General features: G+C 38.7%; 1 protein-coding gene across 1 annotated transcript in view; it reads left to right on the top strand.

Annotated features, from left to right (window-relative positions):
* LOC134798913 (OTU domain-containing protein 7B-like) overlaps positions 1 to 17,164 on the top strand; it is a 33,586-nt gene extending 16,422 nt beyond the window's left edge. Inside the window, exons 3-9 of the mRNA XM_063771336.1 lie at positions 4,892 to 5,023; positions 7,943 to 8,093; positions 8,982 to 9,232; positions 10,237 to 10,481; positions 10,843 to 11,048; positions 11,441 to 11,878; positions 12,565 to 17,164. Coding sequence (XP_063627406.1) covers positions 4,892 to 5,023; positions 7,943 to 8,093; positions 8,982 to 9,232; positions 10,237 to 10,481; positions 10,843 to 11,048; positions 11,441 to 11,878; positions 12,565 to 12,871 — 1,730 coding nt within the window. The 3' untranslated portion in view covers positions 12,872 to 17,164. The remainder of the gene's footprint in view (positions 1 to 4,891; positions 5,024 to 7,942; positions 8,094 to 8,981; positions 9,233 to 10,236; positions 10,482 to 10,842; positions 11,049 to 11,440; positions 11,879 to 12,564) is intronic.
* The last annotated feature ends 6,666 nt before the right edge of the window (positions 17,165 to 23,830 follow it).

Below are 23,830 nucleotides of genomic sequence, written 5' to 3'. Positions count from 1 at the left end.
GTTCTCTGGACCTGGTTGGAATGATTAGAGCATTCTCAGATACCTTATTTCACGTGGTGTAGTTGTGTAGTCTTTCGTAAACATCTCGTGAGTGTTGTCGTGCGATTGTGTTTTGTTTATTATTTCTAAAAATTGTGGTTGTAAATATGCTTGTGTTTTGTCATTGTCACTGAAGAGTCGCCAGATTTCGTTGATTGTTGATTTTTAAGAACCTTTATGATGGGTAAGTGGCATATTAATCAAGAATTTGAAAAGCGCGCTTCGTTTATACATACAGTAAGTTAACGCCAGTAGAACATATCAGTAGACGGTATATTTAATTTTACAATAAATGTTTTGGACGTTCATAAAAGACGAAGATCAATTTTTACCGGATTACAGGAAAGCTATATGTATTTCACTGTTGTGCATCACTGTTTAACGAGTCGATTTTGATAAATGAGATTTCAATTTGTGTTAAGGTATCTATGACTTAACCTATTGCACGGATTCTGGAATAGATTATTTCCAGGATTTCCAGGGGTTGACAAACTGCATTTTTTGGTTTGTAATTTGCTAATTTCTGTATTGTTTTAGCCTCTCTTGTTAGTGCGTTTATAACAGACGAGTGACGTAAGTTGTATAGGTTGCAGACGTTTTTAGCGTTTTATTGGCCTCGCTCTAATTGCAATATGTGGACCGAACCTATCAAAATTCCATACAGGTCGTTAACCGTCATTTTTATTGCAATTGCCTTGGGTTATAGATTCGCGAAGTGGCCATGTAGGCTGCTATTCCTCATCATCAGCTTGTGTGACTATGAACTGTTAACATTTGCAGAGAAAATCCGCGCCAGCTCGTGAAACGACCCAGATCTTCCATGGCGTGCCACTGAGTTCAATCTTCAGCTCTCCTCCAATCCCTATCCTATCCAACCTAGTTGCATGGTGGTAGAGTGTGTCTAAATTACTCTAAATACTATATACTTAAGAAATATGTATGCAACCTTTACCTAACCCTAAAATTGTCAAGAAGTTCATCCTTCTTGAATCTTAACGCCAATACTTAAGGGGCCCACAGATTACCAGTTCGCCGGACGATATCAGCCTGTCAGTTAAACGCAAAATTTGACAGCTCCGAACAATTGACAGGCTAATATCGTCCGGCGAACAGGTAATCTGTGGGCCCCTTTAAAATCAGTCTTAACTTATCTGACTTCAGGCCATAAACGACTTCAATTTATTATTATTCCTTAGCTTTACATCATCACAATGATTTATTCTGCCCGAGTGACACAAAAGGCAGTAACGTATTGAGTATTGTGATCATTGATTGCGCCGGCGATGCGCTCCACTACTCCCATTGTTGTGCCTATATGAACCTATTAAGATTTACCAATAGTAATGTATTTTTGCGTCTGTATTTTTACATAAGCGGGAGAACTTAAGGCCATAAAATCCAGTCAATCCAGCCTTCGAAAATAATTCGGGTCAAAAAATTTGGAACTTCATGTCCCGAACAGCTAGATCACCGTTATTTTGAAAAATTGCTTGAAGTTGAAAAAAAAGATTAAATAAGGAGGAAGGAAAATTAGTTGAATAGGTCCTTGTAAATACGTGCGGTAAATAGGTATTTACTCAATAGTTTCTTCTGAGTCTGGCTTTCAAACTCAGTTCCGTATGTCACCATAATAACAAAACATTCCCAGCAACAAGAAACTGGGCAATATATTTAGATAAGACATTGTTGACACACAAATACCTATTTGTAGTTCGCTAATTGGTTACATCACTACACAAAACAAAGTCCTCCGCCGCGTCTGTCTGTGTGTTTGTTTGTATGTTCGCGATAAACTCAATAACTATTAAACGGATTTTCATGTGGTTTTCACCTATCAATAGAGTGATTCTTGAGGATGGTTTAGGTGTATAATTTGTTAACCCGTGCGAAGCCGGGGCGGGTCGCTGGTATTTACTATGAGTATGACGACATCAACATACCCAACCCACATTAAAATAAACGATTTCAAGCTGCTCGTAATTTCTAACAAGTCAAAATTGTCTGCGTATTGCATGCGCCTTCGGAAAGTTACTAAAATTGTGAAATGTTCACATCGAAAAATTTCGGAAACTTCTCAAATTATTGAACGGGGTTTGAAATTTTTGAAAGGTTCCTTTATTTACCTTTAAATTTCCGAGAACTTTTCCAACTATTTGAAAACTTTCCGCAACCAATAACATCACGTCACGTCCCAAGTTTGGCCATGTCACGACCTAATAAAAACATAAAACGCGCGCCAGACCTCGGAACTGCACTTTACGATAACAAAGCGGTGCCAAAAGGCATCCTTTGCGAATGCCGGCGGCATTGCCAAGTCATTGTTCGTGAAGGCTGTAGAAATGGCTCCGGGGTTGCGTCAGCCTATATTGTTTACATTTGTTTATTGTGTGATGGTCACTACTGTTAGATGGTAATGGCCTTAGAAAGCCGATGGTTCTGGCCATACATTTATAATAGCCAGCGTTAGAGACAGCGTTATAGGAATAGATCGTGTAATCGTAATCAGTACAGTACCTATTGTATTACAAGTGCATTTTTGGCAGATCATTTAAAAAGGCAAACCCTCGTAAATATTTGTTAGGCATGGCACCTACCTCTTATAGGACAGTAGGTATAATAGGGTAATTTATTTGACAAATTTGAAAGATTACCGTATGAATCTCGCGGTATTTTTTGAGGTGTTGCCACAATTCATCTTACTGCAGAATGGCCCAAAAATACGTTGACCTAATTTTATTGTGCGGCATACTGTTCCCTATTTTAACAAATTTGTGATACAGAGCTAAAGGAGAGTGTTTTGTAAGAAAATATTCCAAAAAATCTTTGTCACTTAGTATTTTTAGCCTCTGTAAATAAGTTAAGTCAGCTTACTACATTATTTGCACACCTACTACTCCAGTTTACCAGTTTATTCTCGATAACAATGGCTCCTCGCCGCATTAATGAACAGACATACAGATATGATGACAGATTTACACGCAATCGGATAAAAATACAAGTCACGATCTAATCTCGCGCGGAAATATAATATGAATCATACACTGCGAAATAAAAATATCTCTCTGTTTATTTATATTATACTATTAAAATTTCATCGCGAAAGAAAGTATCTGAAGATGAAAAAGAGTATGAATCAGAGTTTTTATCGTACACTGGTTGTTTACACCATGTCGGTTATATTTCAGGGCGATTCTTTTGTAAATGTAAAACTTGTCGTACTACACTGAGAGAAAAAACTAACAAAAACACACTTAGAATTACAAAAATAAAACTTAATCCGGGGACAAGGAGAGTCAACTAATAGGAACAAATTGACTTTTGCAATTTCCATTTAGTAGGAAATACAACTTCTATATTTGTAATTTGAAGTATGCTAGAGTAATTTCAGAAATTTGGTTTTGTTATTCCGAGAGGTGCTTTAGCAATATCGGAGGTGATGACGTCATGGGTGAAAACTAACCGTTTTGTAATTCTAAGCGTGCTTTAGCAATATCGGAGACGATGACGTCATAGGTTTTACTAAACTGTACTGCGATTCCAAGCTAGCTGTTGTTATTCTAGAGATAATGACCTCACAGGCAAAAACTAAACTGTTTGCAATTCCTCTGCCCCTAGCAAACGGGCGCCGCGAGAGCATGTCGCGCGCGTGGTAGCTACCCGTCTCTATTTCTGTCTGTATGAATAAAAAAGCATTTGGTAGTATATCTCTGTACTAAAGAGGCACTATAAAAGCCTGTCGAGATATTCTACCCATTCCTTTCTTATTCATACAGTCAGAAAGAGACTAGTAGTTATTACGCGCGCAACATGCTCTCGCGGCGCACCTGTGCTAGGGAGGTTGGAATTGCAAACAGTTTAGATTTACCTTTGATGTCATTATCACTAGAATAACAACAGCTAGCTCGAAGTTGCAGAACAATATATTCCTGTAGACCCCAACTACACAGTAGGTCGCGGGTTAATATGTCCATGGCCCACAATATATCCTAAATTTATTATTTAACTTAAGTATGTTTTAAACAAAGAAGACACGAGACACGCCCGCACGACATCCAACACAATACTAACTCTAACCAAATGAACGTAGCAAGTAGCTGTGTTGGTATTACAAAACTCGTTTAGTGATTGGTACAACAATGAACATAAACACAACAAGTCTATCTACTAAATACCAGTAAACTTTATAATGTCGCTATAGTAACAACTGAATTGTTATTTTAAATGGGGTAATGTTATTCCCGCGAACTCGTTTTTTAGATATTACAAAACTATGTAAGTGAGACATTTACTAAAATCATAACTTGAAATCACAGATGCTTTTTTGCAAAAATCACAAACTTTACTAGTAAAAATCGGAGAATTTTAGTAGTAATAAAAATGGATTGTAACAAATACTGAACTTTGTTTAATGCTCCATTTACTAAAGTCTGTTTGCTGAAATTAGATTTAGTATTACTGAGCTGTTTGTAGAAATAAATAAATTTTACAGAAATAGTGAAACTTCCATGATTACTACTAAAACTTTATTTTTTCCCCCAGTACAGAACTGTTTATTAATTCCTGGTGGTGATTTTTCTCTCAGTGTACTCGTTTACAATTGCGACTGTATCGTTGTATTTATTGGGAAGGAAGTCAAGGAAGGAAAGGTAGAGATCGGAGGGAAAACGAAAATTTCGGTCGCCCGGTGCTTTGCATACAAGTATTATTATATTTATTATACAATTATTAGGTGAAAAATGGTGTCGCTGCGCAATAGCACCAACGTGGCGTCGTTGACTAGAAGCCAACGCTCGGTAAACGCTGGTGCGGGGTCTCAACACAGCAGTCTATAATTTAGTCATACTTGTTACAGAACGCGTCCTACCGCCGCTGAAACCACGCGCGGGCGGCGACGTCAACGTCATCCCGGAGCGTTCAGTCAGCTCGCTGGACCTCATGTCATACTCCACGCCTTCCAACCTAGTCCTCACACCTGCTCCGGAATGTAAGTCTCAACAAGTTTCCGTATTTTCGTTTTTTAGGGTTCCGTACCCAAAGGGTAAAACGGGACCCTATTACTAAGACTTCGCTGTCCGTCCGTCCGTCTGTCTGTCACCAGGCTGTATCTCACGAACCGTGATAGCTAGACAGTTGAAATTTTCACAGATGATGTATTTCTGTTGCCGCTATAACAACAAATACTAAAAACAGAATAAAATAAAGATTTAAATGGGGCTCCCATACAACAAACGTGATTTTTGACCATAGTCAAGCAACGTCGGGAGTGGTCAGTACGTGGATGGGTGACCGTTTTTTTTTTTTGCTTTTTTCCGTTTTTTTTTTTGCGTTATGGTACGGAACCCTTCGTGCGCGAGTCCGACTCGCACTTGCCCGGTTTTTTCTGTCTTCTAAAGACAGAAAAGACCTGTCCGCCCCCGGGATACCCGACTGGCGCGAAGTGACCTAGAATAGGGCAGAGTGGCGCTCTCTGTGTCAGAGGCCAAGATCCTATTTGGGTCACTGAGCCATTGAAATAAGGAAGTTTTTTTCTGTAAGTTCCCTAATTTATTGTCATCACGTCACGATCTGACCATGGGATCCCTGAAATATCGAGAGTACTCTTCAAATGTTATAGACATACCTATACCTAACGATTGTATTTTTATTAACTCCTGAATTTACACCCGGAAACCGACATTTGGTGAAGTAGAGAAGGTGATGAAGACCAGAAAACCAGTGTTGTGAATTCTGTTCTTTGTTGTTAAAGTTCAAAGTTATTATAATAATGACTCGTATATTTGGTATCGGACCCGATATTTGTTGAAGTGGTGCTGATGAAGACCAGAAAACGGTGCCATATATACACACTGTTTTGTGTAGTCGATTCTTTTTTTGGTAAAGGTTATTAGATATTCCAGAAGAAATATCATGTTCCAACCTCAGTACGACACGCCTTTAATTTGTTTTTTAATGGGTTTGAACTCCCACTGTTTGGACCCACGCCAAATAGTCTGACGGACATTTTATATTTTTAGTTTTTATTTTTACCTATTTTAGTTTAATGCCTACAATAACAACATTGCTATTAAATGTCACGTCGCTATTCGTCTAACAGATTTGTAGTTAAGGGGCCCACTCATTACCAGTTCGCTGGACGATATCAGCCTGTCAGTTAAACGCAAAATTTGACAGCTCCGAACAACTGACAGGCTGATATCGTCCGGCGAACTGGTAATCTGTGGGACCCTTTATAGTCGTTTAATTAGTAAAAACATAGACTAAGCCAAACTAAGCCAAGGAATTAAGACACATAAAGTGGAGCAATAATAGGATACTTACGTACAAAGATTATAAGACGGCGCTTTGTGACAACTAGATTGTCAAACGTGCTTCACAATGCTTGACTCTATCGGACGCATTTATAGTCTTTCGATTTGTAGCTGGCCCCGAGCGGCTAATCCTTTGTCTATTGTTAAGTAAAACCGCACGTGCTACTTACCTGCAAAAAAGGGTCTTAATTATTCTAATTGGCTCCTGAGCGCGGGCTAGTCCAACGCTCAAAAAACCAGTGTAGGTGCGCTCTCCGATGCCTTTGAACTCGCGTCTCCTGGCCGCCGAGAGACCAAATCGCCGGCGACTAGTCGACAGTGCGATACGGCTGTAAAACAACCGGGCAGGGCTCTATGAAAGTCGATAAGTTTGCTAAAAAGAGTTCGGCACACGCGATGTCTCTGCCGTTGACCTCTGAGGTCGAGCTGTAAACACCTACACAATTTTATTACTTAGGTATGTAAACTTTTTAGGTCTATCCAAATACCTATTTACCAGGGGATCTAACAACTTTGCGAAATATTATTTATAAAATCACATCAAAAACTTTCTCGTCTGAGGTAAATTAGATTCAAAGTTATAAAGTTGCTGAAAGTAAATAATGGAGTTGGAGTTTGGACACATGATTTTTACATTATAATATTGTAATCTATTGAAAAATAGAGTAACTGACAAGGCGTTGATCCCGAGCCGTTTGGTAAAGGATCGTTAACTATTTACCTACAGCTATGTGCGAATATGGAGAATCAACACTATCAACGGTTCGCACTTGCGACATATTAGCCAGATCTTGACTCACTTTTTGAATTACAATGTTAAAAGTACCTTTAAGGCGTAATATTTACAGAACAATTTTAATTTAACGAGCCTATAAGGGCCACCCCACATCTAGCGTCTTTCGAGCGTCGGCGTCTCGTCGGCGTCTACAACTCTATGGCCCTGCTCGACGCAACGTCGACGCAACTGCGCAGCGACGTCATTTTCCATAGCGCTGACCGACGCCGACGCCCGAAAGACGCCAGATGTGGGGTGGCCCTAAGGTGTCCCACTACTGGGTAAAGGCCTCCCCCCTAGACTTCCAATCCTCCCGATTAACTGCAGCATCTGTCCTGTTGCTGAGTGGGGTGCCACCTCGGAGTAATTAACAATGGAGCCGCCATTAACAGGCGTTCCCCTCTGTCGAAAATAGGCGGCCAATGGTCAACCACATGTCAACCACATGTATGGACTGACGTTTATCTGACATGACGTACCTATACATTTGATGTGCCCCTCCCCCGCAAAAAACGGCAGACTATTTTGTACCGAAAATTTTAGACATGGCGTCTCCGTTGGTTATATCCTCTAAGGGTGCCACAATGTAAACGCCGGCAGGGTCGGCCTAAGAGGAGATGGCGGGACGACCTGTGCCCTGTTTATCAAAAGCTTGTAACTTGTAGTACAAGTGGAAGTCCCTTTCTAACAAAAGTTGTCAAAAAGGGACTTCCACGTGTATTACAAATTGCAAGCTTTTGATAAACAGGGCACTGGTCACATTTCTCAGCAACTGGACGGATGCAACAGAATAAATATTTAATTTTAAATGTTGTCCCAGGCCGAAAGCTGTCCCGCGGCATATCCCGAGCGACAGACAATGAGGGTCTGGTGTGGGCGCTACGCAGTAACACAGAGCCTGACCTGCAGACCCTGAGCTCCGAACACATATTGCTGCTGCCAGATATATCTATATATCCACCGGAGTTCAGGTAACTATTATGCAGATGGATATTAAACAATAGTCCATAAAATAATAATTTAAGATATAAGTCTTTATGGACTTGCTGTGGTAAGCGTACTGTTGTTTTGTTCAAAATTAAAATAAAGAAAAATCTAGAATATTTCGCTGACTTGTAACAATACAAATACTATAAAACAAACTCCTATAATAAATACCAGTTCATCTTCAAAAAGTTCACGTTTGTACGGGACAACGGTAGACAATTTCGTGGAATGCTCCATAACATGAGCATTGAGAACCTACTGTTTTCAAATCTGCTTAAAGTGAAACAGAGCACCGAAGTCACCTGTCCATTGAATCACCTAACGGAACCCGCACATGACGTATCGTCGCGTTCTAAAATATAGTTTGGCATAAAATCAATTTCGGGCGGCACGCGACGACCGCCGGTGAACTTTGTGTTTTGTTTTTAGTAAACAAAGAGGTATTCATGAGTTGACATTATGACAATGTTTTCTTTTTTATGTTTGACCTTAGATAATACTGGCTGGTGTAGTTTTGAAAGAGTTCGTTGTATTGAGCTTTTGAATTGATTATGGGACAAAAAGTATAAGGCCCCTTTATTTTATTTATTTTGCTTATTAAAGTCGACGCTGGGTATTAATTTTAACATAACATTTCATTTAGTTAGTCTGAATGTTTCTACTCGTTATAGTTTACAAGATGTGCTTGAGTAACTTTAAGTATGAATATTTTAATTTTTAGTAGGTAATATTTTAAAGGAGCAATAACACTTTGCCTTGAAGGTCAACAAGGTTAGATCCAAAATGTAAAAATTAGGATTTTTTCGTTTCATTACACGAAAAAAATAATCTCAAAAAAAACATATCCAAAGAATGATACTTATTTATTCCAGAACATTCATCGAAAAGGATCTCCTCGAGACAGCCACATTACATACATTAGAGTCTTCCTGTATCCTCAACTGGTGGCGGCAAGGGCGCGTACCCGGCGCCCCTAGACTTCTACCATTAGCTACTTCCGGAGATGGGAACTGTTTGCCTCATGCGGCGTCATTAGCTGCTTATGGATTCCATGACAGACTGCTTGCGTTGAGAACGAAGGTCCAAGCGTTGCTGTGCGGAGAAGGCGGAGATGCTCTCACAAGTAAGTAACCTAAACTGGTACCCCAATGCTTCTACCACTAGCTACTTCCGGAGATGGGAACTGTTTGCCTCATGCGGCGTCATTAGCTGCTTATGGATTCCATGACAGACTGCTTGCGTTGAGAACGAAGGTCCAAGCGTTGCTGTGCGGGGAAGGCGGAGATGCTCTCACAAGTAAGTAACCTAAACTGGTACCCCGATGCTTCTACCACTAGCTACTTCTGGAGACGGGAACTGTTTGCCTCATGCAGCCTCATTGGCTGCTTATGGATTCCATGACAGACTGATTGCGTTGAGAACGAAGGTCCAAGCGTTGCTGTGCGGGGAAGGCGGAGATGCTCTCACAAGTAAGTAACCTAAACTGGTGCCCCGATGGTTCTACCACTAGCTACTTCCGGAGATGGGAACTGTTTGCCTCATGCAGCCTCATTGGCTGCTTATGGATTCCATGACAGACTGCTTGCGTTGAGAACGAAGGTCCAAGCGTTGCTGTGCGGGGAAGGCGGAGATACTCTCACAAGTAAGTAATTTAAACTGGTGCCCCGATGCTTCTACCAGTACGTCTGAAGATGGGAACTGTTTGCCTCATGCGGCGTCACTGGTAGCATATGGATTCCATGACAGACTGATTGCATTGAGGACGAAGGTCCAAGCGTTGCTTTGCGGGGAACGCATAGATTATGCGTTCACAAGTGCCTAGACCGCTTCCTAAAGTGATCCCTGATGCTTCTAACACTAGTTACATCAGGAGATGGCAACTGTTTGCCTCATGTTAGCCGCTTATGGTTTTAATGATAGATTGTTGGCGTTCAGGACGAAAGTTCAAGCGTAACATGAGTGGGGTAACTGGAGACAGGAGGGGTAACATTATAGATAAAGGAAATATTCCCCAATTATATGAACCACCAGTCCTTGCGGTCAATTTTTCAAACAGCTAGATAGTACATAGTAAAAAAAAGTTATCCCTATGTCTCCAGTTACTTGACAGTACCTGACGTGTTTCAGATGCCATAAAACGGCGCTGGCGCTGGTCGGAAAGCCTCTCCCTCCGCAGCGCGGGCCTCACCCCCTCCGAGGCGGAGTGGGAGCGCGAGTGGCAGGACGCCGTGCGCGCCGCCTCCGCGCAACCACGCCCCAAGCCCGCTCCCAGTGCGGCCCCACATTATGATGGCTTGGAACAACTTCATGTGTTTGCTTTGGCACATGTTATGAGAAGACCTGTTATAGTTTTTGCTGATGTCGCTTTAAGGGTGAGTTTATTAAACTAGACTAGTCCAAAAGCCTCTCCCTTCGCAGCGCGGGGCTCACCCCCTCCGAGGCCGAATGGGAGCGCGAATGGCAAAATGCCGAGAACTAGCTGAGGAAATCAATCATTGAGTTAGCGTGTGTAAACCTCAGTATTTTTAGTATCCATGCGGCAAATATCACTAGATTTTGACCACGATAACTTTGCACAAACATGGCAGTAAGAATGCATACAAAGTATACAAACATATACCTATAGGCTCCGTACTTGGCATGATAACTTAGCGTGGTCCGTCTCTATAATACGAAACATTCGAGCAGTAGTGACAATGTCAAGCATATAAAAATTTAATTTTCAATTTTCAGGATTTCCGTGGCGACCCAGTAGCCCCCATCCCATTCGGTGGCATCTACCTCCCGCTCGAGCTAGAACCGGCCGTCTGCAGCAAAGCACCCATATTGCTGGCTTACGACGCCGGCCATTTTTCGGCGTTGGTTCCTTGCGAGCCATTACCCACTGACGGGGCCAGAGTGCCACTTGAAGACAGCACGGGGACCGCGATGCCTATCAGGTGAGGCCGGGAAATAAGGGAATACAGACGAAGCAGTTTAAAGACGGTGCGGTTGCCATGAGCATCATGCGAGCCGGCGTACTGTGGCGCACGTGACGTGCTGCGAGGGGTCACTTTGCCGGCCTAGGCCGGAATTGTTGTACGAGGATCCATTACCGGCGCATTTCCTTGAAACACTTGCAACATGTTTCGCATCCTATTATCGCGATTATTTATTGTCTAGATACTGCAAGCAATCTTTCTGTTAATTAGTAAATTTATAATGAGGACAACTTTATGAGCAATATTTAACTGTAATGTTTTTTTTCGGTACATACAATTGAATGAATGAATGAATGTTGAATGAGACAGACTATTTGAACGTCTATTCCACTATCCGTATATTATTTCAGGTTCAATGTCGATCCCGGCGAAGATTTCCGCTGGGACACCGAACCGGACCAGAAAACCATAAACAACCTCCTCCCCGACGAATACCAGCGTTCAGCCATGATGGCTGCCTACCTCGACCTAGAGCGCGTCGAATGCCTCTCCCAAAACCCTCCGCCAGAAGAACTTAGAAGATCTTTAGACGCACTATCAACCAAGAGCTCAAAACAGTTGAATTCCGTGGCTAAACAATTTGGGAGTATAGGACGGTCTATGAGTAGTAAATTGAAGAAGAATTTCGGTTCGATGGCGAAATTAACGGGGAAAAGTCAGAGTAATCCAGAGGAGGGGTTGATGAGGAGACAGAGTACGTGTGAGGTGTTGTGCTGTAGGGTGCTGGCGGCCAGGGCACCTGTTCAAGAGGAAATGGTGAAGAATTACCTTAATGAGACGTGGATTAGGTGAGTTTTCAATTTACTGAAAGAATTTGGGAGTTTAAGGAGATCAACGACTAGTATCTAGCTAAAAATAGTTGAATTTCAAGGTCAAAAAGGTTGAAAGTATAGCGTGGCTTTATGAGTGGTAAGTTAAAGGATTTTGGTTTGATGGCGACTTTGACGGGGAAAAGAATGAGATTTTTATTACATTATATATTTTTTGACTTCATCGTAAATTGGTCCCATAAATAAATAAAAAATATAGTATAACTTTACACAGACTGACGTAGTTTAACATTAAAAGTTCGATAGGTAGGATTTTCTTTCAGTTATTTTTTGTTTTTTTTTTATTTAAAGTTCGGAAGTTACGTTTTGGAGTTAGGTTTCTCCATACTTACACATTTTTCTTTCGCACCCCGTATGAGTGTTATAAAACTTTAAAATTTGTGTTAAACTACAATAACGACCGGGACGACGGCATCGTATGTACTTTAGCGAAACGTAAATACTCCATCGTTATTTCTAAAATATGCTAAGCGTCAGTCGCACCATTCGCGCCCGACGGACCGATCAACGTCGCGGCGGCTCACTATGAAACTGCATGCAATAAAATTTAGCAAATTCTTTAACGATGACAAACGGCTCGGTGCAATCGACCCTTAATAGGGAGCCGCAAGCGAGCCGGGTTTAATTCCAGTTTTCCATTCCAGCTTCACGGCGGAGAAGAACCGTCGCGCCCAACCCCAGTCGCCCCCGCCCTCGTCGGCGCCGCGCTACGGCACGGGGCGCTCGCAGTTCTACGCCGACGCGGGCGCGCCGAGCCACGAGCGCGCCGGCGCGCTGTCCCACAAGTCCTCCAAGCCCGCGCCCGACCGGACGCTCTACCTCTCCAAGTCCACCTTCTACGACGACCGCCCGCCCGAGCCGAAGCCCTGCAAGGCCCAGCTGTGTATGTATTACGGGAGTCCCGAGAATAATGATTACTGTTCGAGGTGCTCGAGACTTCAGTACGATTAAGCGCTTCCGGGTGGTGTTGCGGATTTTTGTAAGATCTCGAGAGTCATGTTTGCTAATTAAAAAAAATCTAAAGTGTCAAATCCTCTTTTGTGTTGTAATAGAACAGAAAAAATCGTTCGGGAGTGCAAAAAAATTACAATAATTTCGACCAAAACTCCTATAACAGACAAAAAAATAAAAACGTTCTCCCGACCATTTTGGAATTCTCAAAAGAGGTTATAGATGTAGATACGGTTTAAGTTTCGGGTAAAAGTTTGGAACTCGGGTAACCCTTTCTGTTAATTTTTTTTTCTTTAATACTTACCTAAAAATTGTCTCAACAGTTTTAACACTATAACTGTAAACATAGAGAACTATATATAAAGAAATCCAACCCTTCCCATAGTTCAATATATAATGTATGAATAAAAAACATACCCCCTCTTGTACAAAAAATGTTTACAAGACACCAATAATTCTAATAATAATAATTTAAATCCGCAACATTGCTTTCAAATATCAGAGTTTTCTAGTTCCGTTAGATTATAATAATTTAAGATAAGAAAGAATAGTAAAGTCATATAGGGAGTTCTTAAAATATGTTCTCTTTCTAATAAACTATGTCAAAGTGACAGATAAGAACAAACATTTTATTCCTTATTAAACGTTTATAGAACGTATAGAATTTCCAATAGTACTCCAGAATAGCGAAATCTTACGAATATTTTTTGTTTTTTTGCTTATGAATGTTGTTTAAAGTGTTATATTGACAGCTTATTATGCAATGAACTAACTTTAGTCAATTCGCAAAGTCTATATTTGTAGTGGTATCGCTTTACTAAAAGCAACTACCAAATAACTTCATGCTCTTCGAGAATACTTTTGATATCATAACGATCATAAAGCGAGGATAGAAGCCATTTTTATTAAATAAAAAAAAGAACTACCTTTGCTTCCATTTTTTTAAATGAAAATCTGTTATTGTTCATTTAAAAATAGGAATATAAAATATCTTATAGAGAAAGGAATCAACCTTGTTTTGAAAATACATATACAATTCAATATGTTTATTTCATGATAATGTAATTTAAGAATTCCCAATATATGGATAAAGCAGTTATATTTTTATGAGGCAAACTATTTTCCTACATTAATAAAAATGTAGTTATAAGCTCGTTATAAGATTCTAATAGGATAAGTTTTCAAAATTTCAAATTATCGTGATAAGATTAACTCATTTGTTTATACTTATTTAATTAAATCATGTGTTTTCCCATCCACATTAACCTTTTAACCGTTATATAGAGAGAGAAAGAAGTGGGTTTTCTAGTTATATTTAATTGAAAAAAAAAAAAACAATATATGAGTCGCTTAACTTCAAACTCGGGTAAATCCATCTGTCAGATTATGCTATTTTGGTATTAAGAAAAGGTAATAGGGTAGATATTTGCTGAGAGGGTCGAATGGATTTACCTGAGTTTGAAATTAAGCTACACATATGGCGGTTACAAAGTTAGCGTAGTAACAAAAGTCGCCATGTGATTTTAATTCCTTATTACTTATGTCCTTATGTTATAAAAAAACAAAAAAGTTATTGATTGTACAGGAGGTGTTCATCAGATCAGGGTATTTTTTTTTAATTTGTACCTACTTTTTCTAATTTAAGCATTTTATGTTATTTATACTCAGAATCACAATCTGTTTCGGTACTAATAAGAAAAAAAAACACTATTTTTTTTCTATTAGGATCGAAATTCGAAAGAGCTTGTGATTCTGAGTACAATGAACATATAAAAAAATCCCAAATTTGAAAAAAGTGTGGTGTACAACTTTAATTACAATGAGTCATTGTGCAGTTTTTTCTTAGATGTCCTCCTCCACTATACTATTTGATAAAATAAAACTTTAAGCGACTGGTTATGGAACAAGTGCCAAAAGTGGCTTACAATATTTAACTGGCAATTTCAGTGTTACGTGGACCATACTGAAAGTTTCTGGATTTTGATAATTATATGAGACGAATAATTTTTTCTACGTGGCCAGTTCCAGGAATTTTCAGTATGCCCTAAGTAAGAGAACAGAGTCGGCTTTTACCGATTCCGCGCCGACATATCTGGGGAGACCCTTACCCGCCATCAAATTTGCCAAAAAAAGTGGGTTATGATGATTTAAAAATTCGTTCTGCAAATCACAATGGATACAATGAGCGAGAAAAAATGTTAACATTTCACATGTTATTTTTGAAAACCGTATTGTTTCGAAATAAGCGGGCATCGCTGGCTGGTTTGACGGTACTGAGAAGCTTAGAGCATTTAGTAACTGGAGACGCCTTAGCTGTCAAAACAGTCTGCCGATTTTTGCGGGGGAGGGGCGAGTCAAATGTATGGCTATTTGTACATGATATGTACGTAACGTATAAATAGCCATGTCAGATAAACGTCAGTCCATACAAAAGTTTGCACAATTGTGCAAGGTTTTCGGCAGAGGGGTAAGCTCGTAAAGGCGACTCCGGTTATTAAATGCTCATAGCTGAGAAGTCATTAAATACGAACCATGGAACCTTATCACAGCAAATTGTTTATGTCTATTGATATTAAAGTATTGTAGTTTTATAGTTATATTATTGTGAAAGAGTTATTATAATTATCATGTTGAGGTGTTTTGTTCACCATTCTACCTCAAGCGCAGCAAATAATATTATAAACATAACGGTTATTGTTATTCCGAATATATTTTATCGAGTCTTGTTATTGAATAACCTCAGAAGAAATATATATACAATTTTGAACTTTGTTACCTAGAAATAAAGTACCAAATTGTGTACATATTTATGTGGGTCATTATACTGTGAATTAGGGTCGCCATATGGAAAAAATGGACGTCAATCTACAAATCCTGATCAATTCCTCAATAAATCCTGACATATCCCGGAAAATCCTGACGTATGGTATGGCAACCCTAACTGTGATGCCCGCTACACACTACGCTATGGTATTTGTACAAATATGGCTGCGTTATTTTTCTTTACGATATTAAGGGAAGAGATTCAACAAGAATATTTCGACGAATATTGCGATGTATTTTAGCATGTTGAAAAGTATATAATTTCATTTCAGTCCATTAAAAAATCCTGCATTAAAGTTGGTACTTATTTCAAATGTATTATCTTGAAATTTTTCAAATATCAGGGTAAACTTGGGCCCATTTGTCGAACGGTATTAAGACTAATATTATTAGTTCACGAACTATCAAATCGTATGGGTTACCATGACAACACACTAATAATATTAGACTAATATCGTTCGAGAAATGGGCCCCTGATGTTGTCACGTATTAGAGTTTAATTCGATATTAGAATCAACGAGCTTCGATATACCCGTCCTTGTTTGCCTGGTTCGAAAATGTGAAACATAATATTGATCTTCTAGTCTTATACTTAGAATAGATAATATATGCGAGTGATCTAGAATAAGTACTTTTAAGTATTATACAGGTAAACCATTTTTAAAATGCACGCCCCCGAGTGAGTAATCTTATGTACCGTACGCGAACGCAACTCACACAAATACAGCGACGCTTTTGCTGTTTGTGTGTTACTTCAGCGAAAGTGAAATTCTATTCATTTATTTACTTGTCCCATAAAAAAATGAAATTTGTAGTGAAGGAAATATGGTTGAACTTTTGTTTTGAAATCGAACGTAACAAAAAAAATGCAACTATTCCAATTGAAAATGGTTTAAATTACATTGAAGTGATTATTACTACTGTGAACCTTATTACAATATTTACAATGCACCTATGAGCGTAGGTGCTCTAGAGGGGCGTGCATTTTTAAAATGGTTAACCTCAACAGGTGTGTTCCCTGTAATATTTTCGAATTTTATTGTTTGTGTCATTTCGTTTTTATTGTTTACGTCATCTCCAGTTTTGTTATCCTTATTGTTAGTATGTGAGTAACAAATATCTTAAATATAGCCTTAAAGATCTATTTACAGCCTGGCAAAAAAGAATAGAATTAAAAAGTGGCAACACTAGTGTCGTCCCGTTCTCTTATATAAATTGATTTGAAAGGGACGACACTACAGTGTTGCCACTTTTTAATTTCTACTCTTTTTTGCCAGACTGTACGACTTATGGTGAGAACATGACAATGCCTTTAACTAAAAGCTTGTTAGTTAGGGGTTCATTCAGATGTATACTAATCTATCTAATAAATAAAATTTAAAACGTATATTTAAAAAATATATTTTTTCATGTAACAATAGAGGCAGCATATCATGTTTTGTAGAAATACAATAATTTTATGACTACAAATTGTTTTATTTTACCCGGAATTTTAGCTTTAGATGTACCATCGCTCACAATGTTAACTGTACATCGATGGACCTTATGCCGTTTGTAATAAGGTCCACCGATGTACAGTTAGGAGTGTTGCTATTTGTATAAGAACATCCTGAGGGCCTACCGCGAACCACTTTCGACGTGTTGCCTCTCTGACGCACTTGTAAATTCGTACGTAAGTGTGACAGGGAGGCAACACGTCGAACGTGATTCGCGGTAGGCCCTCTGTAAATCTATACCCGTTAGTCCACAGTCCACAATGGAAACAAATCGGAGAAAGATATAAAGTCTCACCTGTTACACCTGGGAATATGTAGGAACAGGTAAATGTTTTATATGCCGTGAAATACTCGAGAAAAGGATGGTATCCGTGCTTCCGTTTTGTTCGACTTGGCGGTGGCACTGCCGTGCCCCCAGATAAAAAATATCGTCATCTTAGTAAGATGATCATACCCTTTTTAAGGTTCAAGACTTCAAAGGACGCAAGACCCCTGAAGTTCCATGGGTCTAAACTCAAGTCTTAAACGAACTTGATGTTTTAAATTTACAATATTTGATAATTATTTCGGAGACGATATCACGTCCACAGGATCCAAGGAGTACAGATTTCTGAAGATTGATGACCTGGATGTCCCTGGTGATTAATTATACTCTGGAAAACCCACTTTGTCAGTAGAAAAAGGCCCGAAATTATAATTTTGTATGGAACGAATGGACAACCCTTCGCGCCTACATTTTTTTAAATTTGTCGCCTATTTTTACTCACGGAAATGGTTTGACAAAATACAAAAAGGGGTAACAAGGCCCCAACGTTTTCTGTTCTCTTTGACGGCGCAGCAACTAGTATCATTTCTCTCTCCTCGCTCTTTTAAAAATGCCGTTCGTCAAAAAAGGACAACCATACTGTTGACAAGATGGACTTCAAATCAAGGTGTTATCGTTTTAGGTAGAACTGATTTAATACTCTTTGGGTAGAACCAGGTTGTATGTGTGCGTAAAAGCGTATATGTGTGCTCTTTAAGGGATGTGAAAAGTCGATTTTAATCATGTTATATATCGATAAACTCTACACAGCGGAACGAAATAGCGATTAATTGAAGCTTCAATATCTTCGTTCAACATAAACATAATTGAAATGCTAATGGATAATTAATATATTATAATGTAATAAAATAATTCAATTATTGCGGAACACATATTTTAGTAGGTATTTATGTATTTTAATTAAATATCTGAACTTTCCCTTGGTTCCCTGCTGGGGCGTGACGATAAAATTGTGATCTGATAACCACAATAAAGAATAAAAGCGTTTTTGTTCAAATATAGTAGTATATCATAGTTTATTGACATGGCTACAGCAAGGTGTTTCCACATTGTTAATCGTACACTAAACCATAGATATAATAATATACAGAGATACCTTCCAAGCGAGCTGTCACTGGGACCACTTTTGTTTAGTGTACGATTAACAATGTGGCCCACCTTGCTGTAGCCATGTCGATAAAGTCATATCGATAAACTATCGACATTTCTTGCAATTTTAATTTTACTTAAAAGGTTTAACGATACCTAAAATGAACAAAAACGCTTTTATTCTTTATTGTGGTTAGCAGATCACAATTTTATAGTCACGCCCCAGCAGGGAAACAAGGAAAAGTTCAGATATTGAATAAAAATACATAAATACCTACTAAAATAGGTGTTCCGCAATAATTGAATTATTTTATAATATTATAATATATTCATTATCCATTAGCATTTCAATTATGTTTATGTTTAACGAAGATATTGAAGCTTCAATTAATCGCTATTTCGTTCCGCTGTCTAGCGTTTATCGATATATAACATGATTAAAATCGACTTTTCACATCCCTAAAAGAGCACACATATACGTTTTTACGCACACATACACAACCTGGGTCTAGCTAAAAAGGGGACACCTGGATTTGAAGTCCATCTTGTCAACAGTGTGGTTGTCCTTTTTTGACAAACGGCATTTTTAAAAGAGCAAGGAGAGAGAAATGATACTAATTGCTGCGCCGTCAAAGAGAACAGATAGCGTTGGGGCCTTGCACTAAACAAAAGTGGTAACAGTGACACCTCGCTGAGGCGTCATCTAAGTATATTATTATATCTATGAGGGGTAAATTAATTTTTACTGGTGGCAACTTTATAACCGCTGTCAACCGACTATCCGTCAAAAAAACCGACAGACGAGCAGGGGTCTGACAACTTTAGTTCCATCACTGTAGTATTAGCGCTAGTATCGCACCCTGTTTTACGTAATCTGTGGTCTTTAGCTGTCAACATCTGTCAACAGTGTCAATTGAAAAAAATTGAATTTGACAATTCTCACTTTCAGTTGTTTTGTAAACTTTGAGTCTTGGTTGAGTTGAGTACCCTGAGAAGCCACCCTCCTCTGGTTTGCAATACAATTGTCCTCCTCCCGTCTTGGTTGAGTTGAGTTCCTTGCGGCTGCCGAATATGGCACCGTTAAAGTGTTGTGTTCTCGGTTGTGAATCAACAAGTGCCACACACAGACTATTTTGCATGCCCATGAACGACAATTTGCGAAATTTGTGGATGTCGTTTCTGGTTCCAGTTAATCCACATTTACTTGGACTGTCAAAGGGTCAGCTAATGACTAAACGTGTTTTTGTCAGAAACATTTCGACGAAACTCAGTTTAGCCAAGGGTCAAGAATTCGTTATTCTTACCCCTGCCTTTTCGCAGAAAAGGAATTTATTCACGGCGTCCCACTCTCTTCTGAAGGTAAGTTTGTATTAAAATTATTAGTATGTAACACTATTTTGATTTATGTCATGGTATTTTTGCTAAATATATTATTATGTTATTATCTAGCAATATGATTTTATCAGCGTGGTATTTTAATTTACGCTTAAAATAATAAATAACCTCTGCATATTACACTCGTGGTATTTTTGTCGCACAACAAATAAGAAATATTTCATTAACTTATTTTTGTGTATATTTCAGAATACAATATTCTCAATGAACATAACTACTGCACAAATCAAGAAGGAGATGATACTGCAGTGCATCAAGTACCAGCAACACTCATGGGCATGCCAGGTACTTATGTGGACAATTATTTAGCTTGCTAATTTGTCTGTATTTTGGCTAGCTTGAGAACTATAATTTAATGTCCTGTTACACACTGGGAGGAGACTGTGCTCAGCAGTTGGACATATTTAGTTTTCAATGATATTGGGCTCCCATACTTGTACGGCGAGAACCGGGACTTACCGGTTCCGGTACTGTATTTGTATAGAAAACCAGTACCGGGAACACTCCAACCCAACAGAAAAACATCATATGAAAATGTTGCTTGATGGTACCATCATATTGCATTGTCACCCAAATTACGTATAGATATGAAGTTTCAACTCAATTGTATAATAGGGAGTGGGTCTAATTTAGCTTGCAAGGTTTGACCCAAACATACATTCATACACATGCATCGCGAGTGGGATGAACACACACTGATATTGACTCTTGTACATATCTGACACCTGACACTAGCTTCTGCCCGTGACTTTGTCTATGATGATGCTGATTGAAAAAACTATTCTACGTCCTGTCTTTTTATATAAAATTTTGCCCAAATCGGTTCAGCGGTTTAAGCTAGAAGAGGTAACAGAGAGACACACTTTTGCATTTATAATATTAGTATGGACGTATGGATAATCAGCTTATACCAAGCTTGGTGGGCGCGCATACATCCGTCTTATTGGTAGACTGATGTTTGCATGCAGCCCACCCAGCTTGACCCATCACCCGAACACACCAATTACATCAATCACACAAAAATTACTAGATGGCCTATATTATCATCATATATTTTGCAGGTAATGTTCATTTACATGAACATCTTTATGCACTTCCTTCTACGAGTCAAGAGGCTGCCGCACCTAAACCTAATGAAGGTGAGAATACATTTTCTTTTGCACATAAACTTTTGTCTACAAAAAGAGAGTTTAGTCATAACAATTACTGAAACTCATATGGCTATGATCAGTGTGGTCTTTCAGTTTATATAATATGTTTCATATTAATAGTCCATCACATTGGTTTTGATAATGACAACTTTAAGATTTATTGCAATTTTTTTTATGTGGGCCGGAGCCAGGACTTTTTTTAGTTTTGTTTTCTGTTTATATATGTGATGTGTATTATGCAATGTAGCTGGCACTGGTGACAAAACTGGTACAATACACTTATCTACACCTAATTCATCAATCATATAATATGATGTTGTGATTCCAGTTACATGTAAGATACTCCATGCAATTTTATGTGTTGAATTATAAGCAGTATGCGACAGATTTCATACACAAAAAACTAAAAAATGTAATAATAATATATGTCATCTACAAAAAATTACGATTCTCGCGGCTTTGTATTAAGGTTGTCGGTCTTATTTATTTATTAGACTGTACATAGTACAGTACAATATCGTGAATTTGTACATTATTTAGTTATATTATGGACATCATCATAAATATTATTAATATTATGTTAAATTTCTCTTGCAGCTGATGTCTCTTTACAAGAGGTTCAACACTCAGTTTCTCCAGTAATAATACAGTCAACAACAGTACCTGCTAGGCTTGAAATTGAAGGTCAGTATATTATTATCAGCCGTTTAAGTTTTGGGTTGAAATAAGTATTCTGTCAAAAATTTCATTTTGGATACATTTCATTTGTGCTTTTACAGCTGACTGTACTTTTTTAGGGTTCCGTACCTCAAAAGGAAAAAAAGGAACCCTTATAGGATCACTTGTGCGTCTGTCTGTCTGTCTGTCTGTCCGACCATTCCCCCTTTTATTTCCGAAACTACAAGTTATAACATTAAAAAAATACACAAAATAGTTCTTTACCTTTCTATAGATGACAGGAAAACCTATTAGAAATATGCAGTCAAGGGTGAGTCGGATTTAATTACTTAGTTTTTGATCCGACCCCTAAGGGTTTTTAAAGACATTTCATTCACGTTCCACATAAAAAAATACATTATTAAAAATTGGGTAATGTACGGAATCCTTGGAACGCGAGTCCGACTCGCACTTGACAGGTTTTTTCCAACAAGTAATTAGTACATATATATCGAGACAATTCTAACAAATTCAAACATGATTAGGTTGCGATGTTTTATTACAGTGTTCCTATGGCCACCTCCTGTGTCCATCATCAGATCAGCTCGATGATACCATAATGTTGCATTGTCAAATTGTTATCCAATTTACTACGGTACTATGGTATTGAAAAACCGGGAAGTGGGTCAAATTTAACTTGCAAGATTTGACCTGTACAAGCATAGTCTCATATATTGCAGGTTAATTAAAGCTTGTAAAAAGATTGATAATTGTCCTTAGTACTCTAATCGCAACAATTGGTGAAGGCACTAATTTTGACGAAAGCGACTGCCATCTGACCTTCCAACCCAGAGGGTAAACTAGGCCTTATTGGAATTAGTCTGGTTTCCTTACGATGCTTTCCTTCACCGAAAAGCGACTGGTAAATATAAAATGATATTTCGTACAAAAGTTTCGACAAACTCATTGGTACGAGCCGTGGTTTGGACCCGTGGCCTCCGGATTGCAAGTCGCACACTCTTACCGCTACGCTAGGCCACCAGCGGTTCCGCGCTTATTTTTCGGAAATACAAGTATAATTTTTTATTTCTGAAACCCGTATGGCAGTGATAGTGTAACTGTGATAGTAATATAATAATTTCTTACACTCTCATTCATTGAAAATTTGGTTATAAGTATTTACCTTATTTTTCAGCTGATGTTTCTTTACAAGAACATCAACACCCAGTTTCTCCTTCGACAGTGCAGTCAACAACAGTCACTACTGTACATAGCGTTGAAGGTCAGTATTTTCAGTTTTGGGTTTGAAAAAAAATACTGAGAATTTACCTCATTATTCTATTTACCTAACCGTGGGGACCTGGCGCCCACAGCATTTTCAAATAGCTGGCGATGCGCCGCGTGGAGGCGACGGGTGACAGAAGAGCTGGCTCTTACCTCGCGCAAAGCATTGGCATTGCCGTCCAGCGCGGCAGTGCTGCCAGCCTTCTTGGCACCTTGCCACAAGGCACCGAGCTGGAGCCAGATTTTAGGCTTCCGTACCCTGTTACTAAGATCCCTCTGTCCGTCTGTCTGTCACCAGGCTGTATCTCATGAACCGTGATAGCTAGCCAGTTGAAATTTTCACAGAGGATGTATTGCGGTTGCCACTATAATAACAAATGCTTTACACTATGATTCAATGATGAACATTTTATATAAACGTGAAACTACTTTTGCAGCTGACGTCTCTTTACAAGAACACCACCCAGTTTCTCCGTCTACAGTACAGTCAACAACACTCACTGCTAAATATAGCATTGAAGGTTAGTATTGACATAAATTTTAGGTAATGTGTGAACGAAAATTTAAATAAATTAACAGAGAAGTATTATACTTTTCATATCCCCTAAGGTATTTTAATTTGACACTTAGTTAAACAATACTCTGTTGAGGCCTCTTTTATTGTTTACTTTTTTCTTAATGATGGATTAGCAACAAATTATATATTTTACGATATTTATTCAATTCGACTTTTCATATT

The sequence above is a fragment of the Cydia splendana genome, chromosome 17 (genome assembly GCF_910591565.1).
Source record: "Cydia splendana chromosome 17, ilCydSple1.2, whole genome shotgun sequence".
Taxonomy (NCBI): domain Eukaryota; kingdom Metazoa; phylum Arthropoda; class Insecta; order Lepidoptera; family Tortricidae; genus Cydia; species Cydia splendana.
Note: the sequence above shows the minus strand (reverse complement) of the source record. Positions and strands in the feature narration are given on the sequence as shown.